General features: G+C 53.9%; 1 protein-coding gene across 2 annotated transcripts; it reads right to left on the bottom strand.

The window, feature by feature from the left end:
• Window positions 1–29: 29 nt before the first annotated feature.
• On the bottom strand, window positions 30–15,399 carry SPRYD3 (SPRY domain containing 3). 2 transcript variants are annotated; one of them, XM_003906441.3, is made up of 11 exons: window positions 15,275–15,399; window positions 12,757–12,903; window positions 11,403–11,478; window positions 10,761–10,885; window positions 10,314–10,449; window positions 9,259–9,444; window positions 4,041–4,190; window positions 3,537–3,594; window positions 2,000–2,119; window positions 1,741–1,913; window positions 30–1,393 (listed from the first exon to the last, which is right to left on the bottom strand). In XM_003906441.3, the coding sequence occupies exons 1-11, from the start codon at window positions 15,295–15,297 to the stop codon at window positions 1,259–1,261; spliced, it is 1,329 nt and encodes a 442-aa protein (XP_003906490.1). In that variant the 5' UTR covers window positions 15,298–15,399; the 3' UTR covers window positions 30–1,258. The 2 variants fall into 2 exon arrangements, with proteins under 2 accessions (XP_003906490.1, XP_009179068.2); XM_009180804.4 differs by lacking the exon at window positions 15,275–15,399 and adding an exon at window positions 13,064–13,558.
• Between the last annotated feature and the right edge of the window lie 232 nt (window positions 15,400–15,631).

The following is a 15,631-nucleotide window of genomic DNA, read 5'->3' as shown; positions in this document are numbered from 1 at the left end:
TGGACTGGAAAGGCTCCTGGTTCCGGCCATACTGATAAATACGGAAACTCCATCTTTATTGGCTGTATAAACATCTCTGGTCTGTACATACATTTCATACATCATAGGGCAGGAAGCGAGGGCCAAAGGGAGGCCCAGCAGCACAACAGCTCACCCGCTTTCCCCACAGCCCTACCCGCTCTGTGCAAACCAAGACCAACAGCTCCTGCTCCCTGTTCCTCCATGGAGAAGTCACTGTTATGGGGAGGGGGTCAGGGGTTGAGGGATTAGGAGATAGAGGGCTCGGTGGGGACGACACATGTAAGTGCTAGAATCAAACACTGAAGCGAAACAGGCAACTGGCACAAGCAGCAAGCTGAGGCATGGGATGGGGCAGGAAAAGGGGAGGGAGAGGCCACGCTGCCCCTCTGGGCTTGCTCGGCTGAGGCTCTGGGGTGTTGCCCTCACGCTGACAGGGAGACAGGCCCCAGAGCCTCAGCCCCAGTACCTGGGAGTTAGGGACATGGGTGGCACTGGCAAAGAAAGGATGGAAGGGGAAAAGGAGCGAAGGTCCTAGTGCCCTGTCACCTCACAGCCCCTCTCTCTTAAACATGCAACAGACACCCACCTATGTGGGTCCAGGTATGGGAAGCCAGAGATGCAGATTCTCTGTGGTGCCTGAGCAGGCTGGGGTGGGGAGCCAGCTCTCAAGGGAAAGAATGGAGAGCCTAGAGGAGTCTTCTGGGGCAGCAGCTAGTGAAAGGACAGAGATGACCAAAGAGAGGTCCCCTGGCCCTGCCAGGGGTATGACAGCAGCAACTGGTTCACACAACCAGGAAAGAAAACAAGAAAGAGGAATTCAAGGAGAAATACCATGGTGAGTAGGGGAGGGGGCTGTCTACTCCACCCTCTACAAAGCATCATGCCTAAATAGCAGCTGAGATAGGGTGCTCACGCTTCTCCACCCACATGGGGCCAGTGAAGGAAAGGGGGATCCAGAAGCCCACTGACCGAAGCGAGTGGGACCACCCACATACCAACACCATTCTTTGGGTCCATTCCTGTCCAACCAGGGACTCAGGCCCAGGGACTGACAACAGTGGCAGCACCAGGTCAGAAACGTGGGCACAGAGAAGCGTGACGGGCCTGAGCCAGTGGGGGCAGAGTGACTACACACCTCCAGGGGCCTGCTGGGTAAATGAATCCTCTGGGAAGTCAGGAACTGGGTGCCTGGCCCAGCAGAGGGTGGGCAGGGAGAAGCAGGTCTGGAGGGGAGGCCCTAGCCACTCAAGGGGTGCAGATCTACTTTGACTTTCTCCCCGCAGCTCAGCATTCCAATGGTGGGGAAGAAGCCTCCAGAAGGAACAACAGCATCCTTTTTCCCAATGATCTTGCCATTCCGAGTGAAGAAAACCTGGGGAGGAGGTGGGGAGAGGAATGGAGCAAGCAGGCTGTGGCCTCTTCCCTGAGGATGCTGGAGCTCCACAGGCCTGAACCCCAATCACCCCAGCTTGCAATGGGGCTGGAGAGGGACAGTTAAGGTGATATGGGAAGTGACCACCAGAGGGCATGCTGAGGCTGGAAAACAGCCTCCCAAGACCGTCTCCCCATCTCAGCAGCCCCTGGAGCTTGGAACAGCCCTTGGGCAGCGCCACAGCTTCCCGTCTTTCCCACCCTGGTTGTGAGTTCTACTCCCCACTAATACCCACCCTTTGCCCAGACCCAAGAACCCTGGTCCCACCCCAAACTCTCCCTACTCACCACCACCTTCCTGCCCTCATGCTCCGGCTCTATCTCTTCCCCATCCTCTTCCTCTTCCTCTTCCTCCTCTTCCTCTTCCCCTTCCTGGTGCAGGTACATGACATTCCGCACGTTCCGGACGGCCCGGGCAGTCGGAGACAGGATCACTGTGTCACAACTGTCATCACTGTCCCCTGGGGGACCAGGAAACCTGAGCTCCTGTGGTGCCTTTCCACCCTTAGCCCCAAGCAGCCTGGTTGGCCACCCCCACCCCACTTACCCTCACTGTCCAAAATGTAGTCCCGGGGGAACATGATTCCACAGCCCATGATGTCCCCTTTGTAACAGCGTGGCCCAAAGGGGTCCCCCACACCGCTGCCATGGAAGATCTTCCCATCGTCTGTTGGAGGGAGGGGAGAGGACACACACTTGAGGAAGGAGAGCTGACAACACACCCCCAGAGCGGCCCCATGAAGCTGAACACTTCCCATCCCTCAGAGGAAGGGAAGGGTCAGGGCGGAAACAAAGATGGAGAGAAAGGCCGGGCACAGTGGCTCACGCCTGGAATCCCAGGACTTTGGGAGGCCGAGGCGGGTGGATCACCTGAAGTCGGGAATTTGAGACCAGTATGGCCAGCATGACAAAACATCTCTACTAAAAATACAAAAATTAGGAGGCTGAGGCCGGAGAATGGCGTGAACCCGGGAGGCGGAGCTTGCAGTGAGCTGAGATCCGGCCACTGCACTCCAGCCTGGGCTACAGAGCGAGACTCCGTCTCAAAAAAAAAAAAAAAAAAAAAAAAATTAGCCAGGCGTGGTGGCACTCGTCTGTAATCCCACCTACTTGGGAGACTGAGGTGGGAGCATCACTTGAGCCTGGGAGGCAGAGGTTGCAGTGAGCCAAGATCGTGCCACTGCACTCCAGTCTAGGCAACAGAGTGAGACTCCATCTCAAAAAAAAAAAAGAAAAAAGAAAAAGATGGAGAGAGAGATGTGGGAAGGGGGCACCAAAAAAATAAAGAGATGTAGTATCAGCCAGGCGCAGTGGCTCACGCCTGTAATCTCAGCACTTTGGGAGGCCGAGGCGGGTGGATTACAAGGTCAGGAGATCGAGACCATCCTGGCTAAAACAGTGAAACTCCGTCTCTACTAAAAATACGAAAAATTAGCTGGGCCTGGTGGCGGGTGCCTGTAGTCCCAGCTAGTCAGGAGGCTGAAGCAGGAGAATGGCGTGAACCCGGGAGGCAGAGCTTGTAGTGAGCCAAGATCGCGCCACTGCACTCCAGCCTGGGCCAGAGTGCGAGACTCCATCTCAAAAAAAAAAAAAAAAAGAGAGACCTAGTATCCATCTGCTCAAGGGGGTAAGGGGGAAACCCTTAGGAAAGGAGTCAGAGGAGGGGGCCCTAGGAAAGGAATGAACACCCAGGGAGGGCAGGCAAGGGGAGGTGAGTCGGGGAACTCTGGGCTCAGTTTTCTTCTAAAGAAAGCCCTAAAGTCCTAAAGGAAACCAAGCAGCAAAAAATAAAAATAAATCAAGAAAATGAGGATCTGCAGGAAGGGCACAGAGGGGACCAGCTCAGAGGCCTGGAATGTCTCATCTGGGCCCAGATCTCCCTCTCCTGTCCTGCTCCCCCAGTTTCCAGAGCTGGGAGGAAAACACAGACGGGAGGAAGCACTAGCGATTTGGGAAGGGGAGGTCAGCCAGCAGCAGGGCAAAGAGCGAGGCCATTTGCGAGGGGCCATGAGAGGGGAAAGTGGATATCCCTATGCCTCCACATCTCCCACCATCCCACCTTTCCCAGGCAGCCCACTATTCACCTGCATGATAAGCCACAGACCCTCTGCTCCAGCCAGGGTGCCTGTTCTTGGGATAGTCCTGCATCCAGAAGAAAAAAGAAAATCTATGGTCCCACGTATAAACAAGAAGACAGGAGAGAGTGGCGAGTGGCATCTGAACCTCTGGAACAGGCCATGACCCAGACAGTGCCAACCCCGCACACTCTCATACCCTGCAGGCACTGGGGCTTCAGGGGAACCTGGGAGGGTGAGGAAAGTTAAGCTTTTAAGGCCAGAGCCATGGCATGTCCCACCCCCACCTCCCAGGCCTTAGTGTGTGGTGCAGTCACGACCTGTTTCAGGTCCTTGGTCACATGGGGTGTGTACTCTTACACAGCTGACACATACAACTGTGTTCCATCTCAGCTAACACCCTCCCTCCAAAGTCTAGGCTCCCCTGGTTTCTTCTAAGAGCTTCCTGGCACTGCCCAACAGCCCCAGACCTGAGCAGCTCCATGGGCAAAAAAGCTCAGCCCTTGTGCCCACCTTCCGTGCCAGCCCCAGGGCAATGTAGCATTTCTCTCCAGGGTCCACGATCTCCACCTCGAAGTAGTGGCTGCGGGTGCTGAGTGGGTGCCGGGCCTGGGCTAGCCCCACATCCACGATGCTTTTGCCCTTCCCTAAGTACTCCAGCAGCTGTGGGGGAAAAGCCAGACGGGGGTCAGGGGACAGGCTGACACCCACCCTGGAAACCTGGGCCCAAGACAGTCTGGGTCCCACTTTCCCAGGTTTGACAAAAACTTCTGGCTAAAAGGGAAAGAATCCTAGAGATACAATGTGGCTCCAAAGTTCTAGGCCAGCATGGAAGAGCAGGATGGGGTGGGAGGCAAAGGGGAGAACATGAGCAGGGGGAGCCCCTTGCTGAATGCCCACCTCCCCACGACGCTTTCTGGGAGGCCGGGGAAAGCGGCACAGCTAGGGGAGTGGCACACCAGGGGGCTCTAGATAACATCCTCATCCCGGTGAAGAACCCTGCAGCCTTTCCTGCTGGGAAAGGTCCACCCAGGGTCCCAAACACAGGGGAAAGGAGAAGCAAGACTAGGCTGAGAGCAAACTTGATGACTTTCTCAGCGGGCCTAATGAGGACAGGGAGGATGCAGAAGTTAGGTGCCAATCCCAGATATTCAGAGGAAGGGGGTGAGTGCAGAAGCCAATTCTGCCTGGGATGGGCCTGACATAATTTCTCAAGGTCCTTGTTTTACTTGGCTGTGAACACAGCTGTTCTTAGCTGGGTCAGGGAGGTGCTGAGGGGAGCCCAGGGACCCAGAATGCCCAGCTCTACTCTCTCATTTCATGTGAGGGAGGGGAGAGGTCAAAATGAAGACAGAGGCAGGCTGAGCTGTTCCCAGCCCCTCATTGCTCATTCAAGCTGGAGTAGGGGCAAGGAGGTAGGAGAGGGGAGATGACTGATGGGTTCTTGGGACTCTTCAGTCCCACAATGGTCCTGCCTGGGCACGACGGGGCGGCAACCCCCAATCTGGGAGGATTTATTTGTCAGTTGTCATGGTAATAGTGGGGCGATGACTCAACCCCATCCCCTTTCCCCCACCCTCAGCCTCACCTGGGATTTCTTAATCTCCTTTTAATTAGCCCAACTGCCCCTCAAGACTTTCTTCTACCCTCCCGCCCCTGCAGCCCTGAAGGAAACATGCTGCCTGGGGACCTCCTCCATGTCTCCCTGGCAAGCTTTGGGACGCTGGCCTCTCACCTCTCACAGATTCCTGCCTGAACAGGAAAGGAATTATGCCCACCTGCACCAGCACAGAAGCCTGTGTGTGTCTCCAGCAGAGGCTGCTCCTGCATCCCCACTCCCAGCCTCAGATGGCCGGCTGCTTAGCTCAGGTGCTTAGAGTGGGGTGCTACTAACCCCTTCTGAGAGTAGGACTAGAGGGGCTCGGTGCCCTTCTCAGCCCTGGATCCCCAAAGCCCCACCACCTCAAGTCCATCCTTCCCTCCTCTCCAAAGATAACTGGGGATGGATGAGGGGGAAAGCAGCATGCACGGGAGACCACCTAAGCCCATCTCCAAGGCCACACTGTTTGAATTCTGTTCATGGTGTATTTTCTGCTCAGCCTGGGTTCCTCCTCTGCCTCTCTCCCCAGCAAGCCAGGAGGGGTGTGGCTTGATCCACATTAACTAGTTTAGACTCCACCCAGGCAGAGCAGCCCCCATCCCACCCTCTCCACCCAGCATTGCAGAACTGGGTGGGGGACTCCACAGCTGCCTTTGACCCATTCTATCCAACTGGCCTCGGTGTAGGAAACACAGTGTTCTCCATTTCCAGAGCCAAAAGACAGCTGATCCAGATCCTGATCCTTGGGAAATACCCGCCCAGCCCTTCCCTTTGCCTCAGCTCAGAAGAGGGTAGCTGCTGCATTTCTGTCTCCGGATAGGGTGGAGGTGCTTTCTCACGCTAAAAGCCAGGACAGACTACCCCAACATGGGTCTCTAAAACCCACTCTCCACCTGCCAACCGCAGAGCACTTCAGACAGAATGCTGATGTCCTGGACAACTAGGTACCTGTGCAGTGTACAGGAGAGCCTTGCACAGCGTGCCCTCTTCAGAGGGGGCAGCCCAGCCCTCACAGTGAAAGCCATCAGAAACCTCCTGATCCACTCTCCTGCTCCTGGACAAAGTTCCCCCGACCCCTCCTGAGCCTTCCCAGAGAACTCAGAGGGGTGGAAGTGGGGGGAATATTTGGCCTCCCTGACAGATTTTTTCTTGAATACATTCCTCTGCCTTCTTGGTCTACAGCTGTTGGGAACCTAGAGGAGGAGTTAAGGTTAACCCTTAGAGTCTGAACTGTTAGGATCTTGATGCTGGTGCCTCAATCTGTGCCTCAGAATCCAACAGACCTGGGTTCAAATCCTAACTCCTATTACGTAACAGCTGCTAACCTCAGGCAAATGACATTCACCTCCTTAAGCCTTGGTTTCTTCAACAGTAAAATCAGGATAAAATTACCTGGATTTCCAAAAACAGGGGAAGACTTAATGAATGACCAATACACATTGCTGCCTCTCCCCAAATCAGGAAATGGGGTTATACTGGAACTGCCAATCACAAACAAGGAAATGATCTTTCATCTTAGCCATTACTTCCAACTACAATGGTCCCTTAGGCCAACCAGGACGATGACCACTCCCCAGACAACTCTACCCTACGTGTCCTCCTCTCAAACAATGTCCAATCAACAGAAATGTTTCTCTGCATTTTTGGTGGGGGAAGAGGAAGCCCTTTCTTTGGGTGTCCCCCCAGTACACACACACCACCAAAGCCCCAAGAAGCCAAAGAGGTGACTCAGTGCCACAGAGTGGCGGCTGCAGACCAGAGTGTGGACAGTCTCATGCACTCCACACCCTCCCTCTACCAGTAGCACCTTCCCAGCCTCTTCTCCCCTGCTGGTATCCGCCCTCCTCCCCTTGCCAGCAGAGACCCTAATCCCTCTTGACAGGAGCAACAAAGGGCTCAGTGTCCTGAGGGCCCACAAGCAACTGAAACAGGAACCAAGTACACACTCTCCACTGGCCAGCTCAGGCCCCAACACGGCCTCCCTCTGGGCTGGGTCTGGGGAGGACCCCTGGAAGGGTGGGGCCTCATTCACCACCCTGTGTATACCAAAGCTGTTGCCCCTGTCACTAAGGAGTTGTCAGAGGAGCTGTGAACAGGGCACAAACACAGAATGAGTTTAATCCCCCAGCTGTTACCTACCGCCCCCAGCTCCCCTCCACCACATTACCTCACTTTGTGAGGCCTGGGGGCAGGGATGAGGCAAGAGGCAACACTCCCACCCCTGAGCAAGTGCCCCAGCAATTCCTCAACCCCCTCAGAGCTCTGGGGGGATGGACTCTTTAGGAGGGGAAACAGGCCACAGGAGGCAGGGGAAGAATTCCACTCAAGAAAGAGCCAGGTCTGTCTATATCCAAAGACTCAAATCTAACAAATGTTGAGGCCCAGTGCAGTGGCTCATGCCTCTAATCCCAGCAATTTGGGAGGTCAAGGTGGGAGGATCCCTTGAGCCTGGGAGGTGGAGGCTGAAGTGAGCCAGCACTCCAGTCTGGGTGACAGAGTGAGAGCCTGTCTTAAAAAAAAAAAAAAAAAAAAAAAAGGGAAAGGTGGCATGACTGGAAGAAAGGTGGCATGACTGGAAGAAGGCACATGTCCCTCAGGAGGTTCATGCCCAAGTCGGCCCCAGAGGAACGGGTGCCCCAGGAGTAGTGCTCCCACCCTGCCACCTGGCCCAAGTTGGGGTGAGGGTCTGAGAGAAGGGCCCAATTCAACAGCTTATGTCTAAAAAAGAAAAAAAAACTCCTAAATAAGTGGCCTGAAGGTGTTGGGGGGAGGGTGGGGAGGAAGGAAGGCTATTTATAAATGTCTACAGGATTCTGCATCAATTAGAAAAGATTGCCTGGGAGGAGCTGAGAGCAGAGTGGGGACAGGTCCAGGCAGAGAAAGGATGCCAGGAAAAAACTCTTGAGGAGAGGTCAGAGATGAGAGCTGGAACATCGCCCTGGCTCAGCCCCAAGTTTAACTCTAGATACTGTCAGAACGATGGTAGATTGAGGGAAAAAAAGGAGACATGAGAGTCACGGAGTGGGCATCTGAGGTCTCTTAGTTCTCGGTCGCTGCAGTCTGGGACCCTGATGCCAGAAGGGGGTGCAGAGTGTCAGAAGCAGCAGGAGGGCACACTTCCTGTCATTTTTCCTGAGTTCCACTCTACCAGGGGGAGGCCTGGCTCCTAATCCACTCCCACCCCCCACTGCTTCTGTTTTGTTATAAAAGACTGAGTTGAAAACAGCCTGAGTTGGGGTGGAAAGGCCAGAGGGTGGAGAAAAAGGCCAGGCCAGGAACAAGGGGGTAGCAGAGGGACAATTCAAAGTGGGAGGGCTGAGCAGCCCACTAGAGGTCAGGGCCAGATCCTGGACTTGGCGTCCCTTCACTCCCAATGCAGCACAGTGTATTGAGGCCAATAGGAAGAATTTCCCTTTCTCAAGGTTCATGAATTTTCCAACAAAACTTAAAATCCAGGGAGGAAGAATTTCCCTTTCTCAAGCTCCACATGCTTCCCAACGAAGCTTAAAATCCATACTAAAGCAGGTATGAGGAAAAGATAAATGAAGCAAGCTTTGGAGGTGCAAGGATGCTCACTGAATCTTTATCTGCCTCCATTCTAATCCTCTATCAAATGCAGGGATAAGACAATAGAGACTGACACTGACGCTTCCGCAAAAAAGATGGCTAAGAACCTTCCACCACATGTGTGGGACTTCTGACCACACCTGCCCCACAACACTTTGAATGAAAAGCCTGGGCCAGCTGAGCTGGGATCAAGCCAAGAGGGGGATCCAGGCATTTTGCCTCCAGATCAGCCCCTAGCCCCTCAAAGGCAGGTGTGCAGGGCTGTAGAAGACACCAGAAGCTGAAGGAACCAAAAAAGGCAAAGCAGAACTACTTGTTCCCAGGGTCAAACTACGAACCTGAGTTCCCCAAAGAGGAGGAAGTGAAGAAAAGGGAATACGTGCTAAAGAAAACACAGATCTGGACTCAAGGACTCATGTCAAGAGCCCAGGCTATCCTGCCGAACCCACACAGACACTGTCCCAACTCCCCATTCCCAGCAATTCAGACATGACCATGCGCCCACAGGTGTTCTGCCCAGCCTCCTCCGACCCAGCCCCTCCCACCCTCCCACCCGCTACTTACAGTCCCACAGACTCTGACATCATGTAGCCGGCCCCATTCGTCCTCGTAACTGTCCACCATCATGACGCTGTCGTCCTCACGGCCCAGCTCAGCGTTGAGGTGCAGCCGCACCTCCTCACCCAGGGAGTGCATGCCCACTGCTGGGAACAGTCCATCTGGGGACATGGGCATGATGGTAGAGCCCACCTGCAGCGGGGGGAAAGAGGGAGCTGCCGCCTGGCCTGCTTTTCCATAGCTCACCTAATTCTTACAAGGGTACTTTTAAGATGATGCACCAATAATTATCGCACACACTGACAGATTAAAAAAAAAAAAAAGCAACCCAGAGGTGCAGAAAAGTTTACAAATGTGCTAAGTACTCCTGGCTAAGCAAGGTATCTACAGAGCTAGAAGACAAACACAAGTCTCCTGACTTGCTGCCAAATACTTTCAGTACGTGTGCTGGATAGGAGAGTGCCGAGGCGCAGATGCTAAGGCAGCAGGACCCCTTGGCCAAGGCCTGAGAAACCAGTTTCCCAATGTGGGAGATGGAATTGGATAGAAGGGAGACAGCTGAGTGTCTCTCTCTTCTATTGGCTCCTGTCCCATCTCCTCACCACGCATAGTCTCTCTATGAAGAGGATAGTGAAAGAGATGTGAAACAAGGAAAACAGGACACAGAAAGGACATATCCCCAAAAGCACTCAAGTCAAAACCCAAAGAGGACCTCCAGCTCACATGGCCAGGCCATAATCTTCCCCTCTCTTTTATCTGCTCAAAACCTTCCCCCAAATCACCTAATTCTGTTCCCCACAATTCCTGCTCATCCTCTGCTCCACTAACTTGCCTCTCTCTGCCTGCCATCTGGGCAATGTCCCAGCTTCCTCTGGCCATGGGAAGTATCTTCTCTTACACACAGGAGACTTCAGGAGAATCTGAGGCTGGACTGGAGGAGATGGGAACTCAGTGCAAGGGTCCCTGGGCAAGCCCCAGCCAGCAGACTTTTCCTAATCACTCCCCACAAATCCTTCGGCAGATTTCAGCCACATAAATCCCACCCACGATTTCCCACTCACCCGCTTCCCATTTTTGGTGAAGAAGATCTGGGCAGTCTGCACATCAAATGACACAGGCTCAATGCCACAGCCAATCCGGTCCCCGGAGTTGCACTTTGACCCAAACTGGCGGCCCTTGGCTCGGCCATTGTACAGCCTGCAGACAGAATGGTACAGACACAGGACCCGAGCCTGGCCTCCCAACTTCTCCCCAGCACTGACACCAGAGGCCTCATCCTCATCTTGCTGCTCCTGGTCACTCTGTGATGGTACCCACTTATGTCCTGGCGTGAGCATCACCCTCCTCTAGTCTGTAAGCCTTCAAGGGTAGCTGCCAGGCCACTTCCCTGTCCTGCCCAGAAAAGTCTATGAAACACCGAATGGGAAAAGCCAGCCCAACGTAGTTCTTCAGATCTAAGATTCCCAAATTAATAGGAAAAGGGCCAGGTTGCACAGGAGGCAACTCACTTGCCATCATCAGCATGGTAGGCTACAGAGTCAGGCAACCAGCCAGGCTGGTGATCCAAGCTGTAGTACTGAGGGACCAGCCCCACAGCAATGGTGCCCCGGACTCCACTGTCCACAATAGACACCTGGAGAGAAGAGAGCAGGGCACAGTCAGCAGGGCTGGAAAATGGGATGAATTGCTGGGGGTGGGGGAGGGGGACTTAGAGATTAAAGGGGGCTGAGGCTCAAAGAGAAAAAGGACATGGGAATCAGGAAAAAAGATAAGATACTCAGATGGGGGAACTGGTGAGAGTGGGTGCCTGTTTCACTTAGAAAATTACTCCCAAGCTTTGGAGAAAGATAGGACTCACGTCCCTGTATGGTGGGTTTGGGTTAGGGGACATGAGTCAAGGTCTGGGATATGGGTCAAAGTCTACCTAGGTAAGGGGCAGGAGAGCAGAAGGGACAGGGTGACAGGTCTCCAGGGCACCTATCTCTCAAATGAGGGGCCGTGCTATCCTGCACCTATTTCCCAGCCAACAGGACAGCCCTGATGGAAAATTAAAAGGCCCAGGTCATACATCTAGTAAAGGAGTTCCTTGGGGCTTAATGATCTCACCCCCGGGCTCATCCCCTGCTCTGCCCAACCACTGCCTTGATCACCTCAAAATAATTGCTGTCCTTGGTCAGGGGTCGAGAAGCCACGTAGCAGCCAACTTCACCAGAGTTTCCATGGTAACTGAAGGAGGAATGAGGGGGAAATTCCATTAACAGCCTAGCCCAAGAGTAGGGGGAGGGCCTCAGCATCTCCCACCCTTACCCTGCAAGGGCCAGCACACAGGAGAATCCATCAGGCCGCACTTCAGTACATCGGCAGACATCATAACCAGATACTTAACGTCACCTCACCCTACTTCTCTCACAGTCTCCAGCTGGAATCCAACCCATACCAGACCAGTGCAAGCCTGGTTTCTTCATTTCCAGGAGGAAAAGAACGTAGAGCCTCCTTTACTTGCCTAAGAGAGGTCTCACAACCCTGTTTAACCTCAATCTCTCATGCTGCAGCTTCGGCCCTTTTCCTCTAGCTCTGTCCTCAGTGGAGCTGGAGAATGGCTGGTCTCTATCATCTTTACCAAAGCCCTTCATCAACTGGAAAACAGTGATTCAGTTCCCATTCCTCAGCTTTCCTGCCTCTAGTTAAACAGCACTACTTTCTTCCCTCTTCAGTGGAACTTTGTGAGAGCATGGGCTCAGAAGGAGTCAGGGAAGGGGTTAAAGCCAGAAAAGAGGGAGGAAACACACACACAAGCCAAGGGGCTGGAAATACAGGAGTTGGTGGACAGGGTACACTATACAATGGCCCTTCCCCAAATAGGAAATCAACTGCCTTTGAAACAGCCAGTCTTTGCTAGACCCAATCCCTGAGACAGAGGCAGGAGACTCAGGAACCCCACTGGAGTCTTAACAAAGCGCCTGCGAAGCTCCTGAGACCCCAGCAGCCTCCTGTGTCTGACATGATCCCTTCCCCTACCCAGCTGGATGAGGACAGAGCCACCCAGTGACAGAGGCAGAGGTGAGTGCAGGGTGAGGCAGCACACACTGCTTCACTCAGAAAGGCCTCTGGGCGGGTGGATCACTTGAGGTCAGGAGTTCGAGACTTGCCTGGCCGACATGGTGAAACCCTGTCTCTACAAAAATGATACAAAAAATATTAGCCATATGTGGTGGTATACGCCTGTAATCCCAGCTACTTGGGAGGCTGAGGCAGGAGAATTGCTTGAACCCATGAGGCAGAGGTTGCAGTGAGCCAAGATCACGCCACTGCATTGCAGCCTGGGTGACAGAGTGAGACTCTGTCTTAAAAAAAAAAAAAAAGAAAAAGAAAAGCCTCTGGAGTCAAGGGCATCCCCCTTTCCCTGTGCACAGTCCCCTTCTCTGGAAAAAAAAAAAAAAAATCCCTTTCCTCTCTAAGATCTGGAACAGAGAAGAAAATGTGGAAGCACTCCCCTAAACTCACCTTAAAGTATCTCCATCTACAAGGATATGTTTGAACCTCTCCTGATATCGGAAAGCTCGGACCTCTCGAATCTCCCGGATCCGCCGGCGCCAATTCAGAAACCGGTAGTGCAGGTTGAGGTCATCCATCTTGTTCATGAGAACAAACCTGCCAAGGGGAGAAGGGGATTGAGGAGAAGGCAGGGCCCTGAGTAAAGCACCTTAGCCTGTGTGACCCAGAATGTAGAGAAGGCACTGGCCTTGAGGCTAGCTGCCCAGATTGACCTCAACAACCCCCATCTTCTTCCTTCCATTCAACAAACATTTACCAAGCTCCTACTATGTGCGCTCTTCTCGATGCTAGTGATGGAGCTGTGAACAAGATGGACAGGATTCCCATTCTCACACGCTGGGAGGTGGACATGACAGGCAATAAACAGACATAATTGCAGGCAGCTGAGAAAAGAACAGGGTGATATGATAAAGAATCTGGAGGCAGTGGACAGAATGGACAGAGGCGGTCTCTCTGAGGAAGTGACATTTGAGTTGAAAAGGAGCTAGGCAAATGACAAGCCAGGCATATTCCAGGCAGGAAGAGCAGCCACAGGTCCTTGGGTGGAAGAGAGCTGGCATGGTAGAGAAACAGAAAGAAGGCATGGACAGCTGGTGTGAAGGGAATATGAGGGAGAATGTACAAGATGAGAACAAGGCAGGAGTCAGATCAAGGCCTTACAGACAATAGTAAGGAGTTTGGATTTTATTCCAAGATGGAAACCTCTAGAGGGTTGTAGCAAGGAAATGCCATGATTGACCAGGTATGATGGCTCATGCCTGCAATCCCAGCACCTTGGGAGGCTGAGGCGGGAGGATCACTTGAGGCCAGGACTTCCAGACCAGCCGGGGCAACATAGTGAGACCTTATCTCTACCAAAAATTAAAACAATGAGCCAGGTGTGGCAGTGTGCACCTGTAGTCCCAGCTACTAAAGAGACTGAGGATGGCTTGAGTCTGGTAGGTCAAGGCTGCAGTGAGTTCTGATTGCGCCACTACACTCCAGCATGGCTGACAGAGCAAGACCCTGTCTCAAAAAAGAAAAGAAAAAAAAAAAACCGCAATGATCCTGGGCCTGGTGGCTCAAGCCTGTGATCCCAGCACTTTGGGAGGCTGAGGTGGGTGGATCACAAGGTCAGGAGTTGAAGACCAGCCTGACCAACATGGTGAAACCCCGTCTGTACTAAAAATACAAAAAAATCAGCCAGGCGTGGTGGTGCGTGCCTGTAATCCCAGCTACTCAGAAGGCTGAGGTAAGAGAATCGCTTGAACCTGGGAGGTGGAGGTTGCAGTAAGCCAAGATCGTCCTACTGCACTCTAACCTCGGAGACAGGGTGAAACTCCATCTCAAAAAAAAAAAAGCCACGATCTTAATCAATTCCTAAAGATCATTCCAGCTGCTGGTTGGAGAACTGATCACAAGAGGATCAAGAACAGATATGGGCAAACAATTCAGAGGTTGTTGCAGCAGTTCGGATGAGAAATGACATCCACTAAGTTGGTAGCAGCGCTCATGGATGGGAGTGGGATGATCCAGGTATTTAAACAACTTTCTTTTTTTTTTTTTTTTTTTTTTTTTTGAGACGGAGTGTCGCTCTGTTGCCCAGGCTGGAGTGCAGTGGCTGGATCTCAGCTCGCTGCAAGCTCCGCCTCCTGGGTTTACGCCATTCTCCTGCCTCAGCCTCCCGAGTAGCTGGGACTACAGGCGCCCGCCACCTCGCCCGGCTAGTTTTTTGTATTTTTTAGTAGAGACGGGGTTTCACCATGTTAGCCAGGATGGTCTCGATCTTCTGACCTCGTGATCCGCCCGTCTTGGCCTCCCAAAGTGCTGGGATTACAGGCTTGAGCCACCGCGCCCGGCCGTATTTAAACAACTTTCTACATATAAATGAATGAATGATTTTTCCTGGGAGTCAAAAGTGAGAAAGAGGTGAAGTACTCTTCTCTTCCCATTCCCCAAACCCTGGGACAGGGGTTTCTTAAGGCCTGGCATTGCCTTGCACACGGTAGGTGCTTAGTAAGCCTTGGCTGGGCTGAATTTGATCCCAATGCGCAAATTACGACTCTTATGCAGTAGCTACAACCCACCACGTGGCCCAGAAGAGTAGGCACCTGTGGGACAGACAGCCCTAAGATTCCACTCCCAGGCACTCAGCCTGGGCTCGACCCCAGGTAGATGCTTGTTGCCCAGACCGCATAGCCTTGCCACCGGCGAGTGGCGGCCCTACTGGGCCCCGTCTCCTCCCCGGGCACAGCTTGATCACTGAGATGAGACCCGGGAGCAGCGGGGCCCCAGCCTATCCGTGTGCCTACGCCCAGTCTCCCCAGGCCCTGCACTGGGCCGAGGGTGCGCCGACAGAGGAAGCCCAGTGACCACAGCGCAGGGCCCCGCCCCTGGCCCCGTAGCCCCCGCCCAGGACCCCCGCCTTGCACTTCAGGCTCCGGGGAGATACGAGGCCTACGGGACCCCGCCCCCGATCCCCGCCTACCGGGGCCGCCGCGTCCTCCTCATCCATAGGCCTCTCAGCTCCGCACACAAGCTCTTCGGCCGCCGCCGCCACACACATCCGGGTCCCCGCCTTTCCTTCACTCCTCGAGGCCCGCCCCGTCCCCCACCTAAGCCAATCAGTAACGGCCTCTGACGACGGGCACCTGCAGGAGCCAATCGGAGGGAGCAGGCCGGGTGTGGGGCGCGGCCCGGTGCCCTGGGTACCCAGCTCAGGGCCGGGTCTAGTCAACCCGGCTGTCGCTGGGGTGAGCCAAGGCGACGTGGCAGCGCGGACGCTGCTGGGTGCCTGGGCGCCGCTGTGGCGGACAGGGGGCGGCTCCTGAGCGGCGCCGGGCGG

This window comes from Papio anubis, chromosome 9 (genome assembly GCF_008728515.1).
Source record: "Papio anubis isolate 15944 chromosome 9, Panubis1.0, whole genome shotgun sequence".
In the NCBI taxonomy this organism is placed as follows: Eukaryota; Metazoa; Chordata; class Mammalia; order Primates; family Cercopithecidae; genus Papio; species Papio anubis.
This window is presented reverse-complemented; position numbering and strand designations above follow the sequence as displayed.

Excerpts from the sequence above, each read along its gene's own strand:
- SPRYD3 (XM_009180804.4), bottom strand. The coding sequence starts at position 13,275 with ATGTCACTTCCTCAGAGAGACCGCCTCTGTCCATTCTGTCCACTGCCT. Across the intron at positions 11,479-12,756 it reads GTAGATGGAGATACTTTAAG|TTACCATGGAAACTCTGGTG; the intron begins GTGAGTTTAGGG and ends TTCCTCCTTCAG. Across the intron at positions 1,394-1,740 it reads ATGAGGGCAGGAAGGTGGTG|GTTTTCTTCACTCGGAATGG; the intron begins GTGAGTAGGGAG and ends CCTCCTCCCCAG.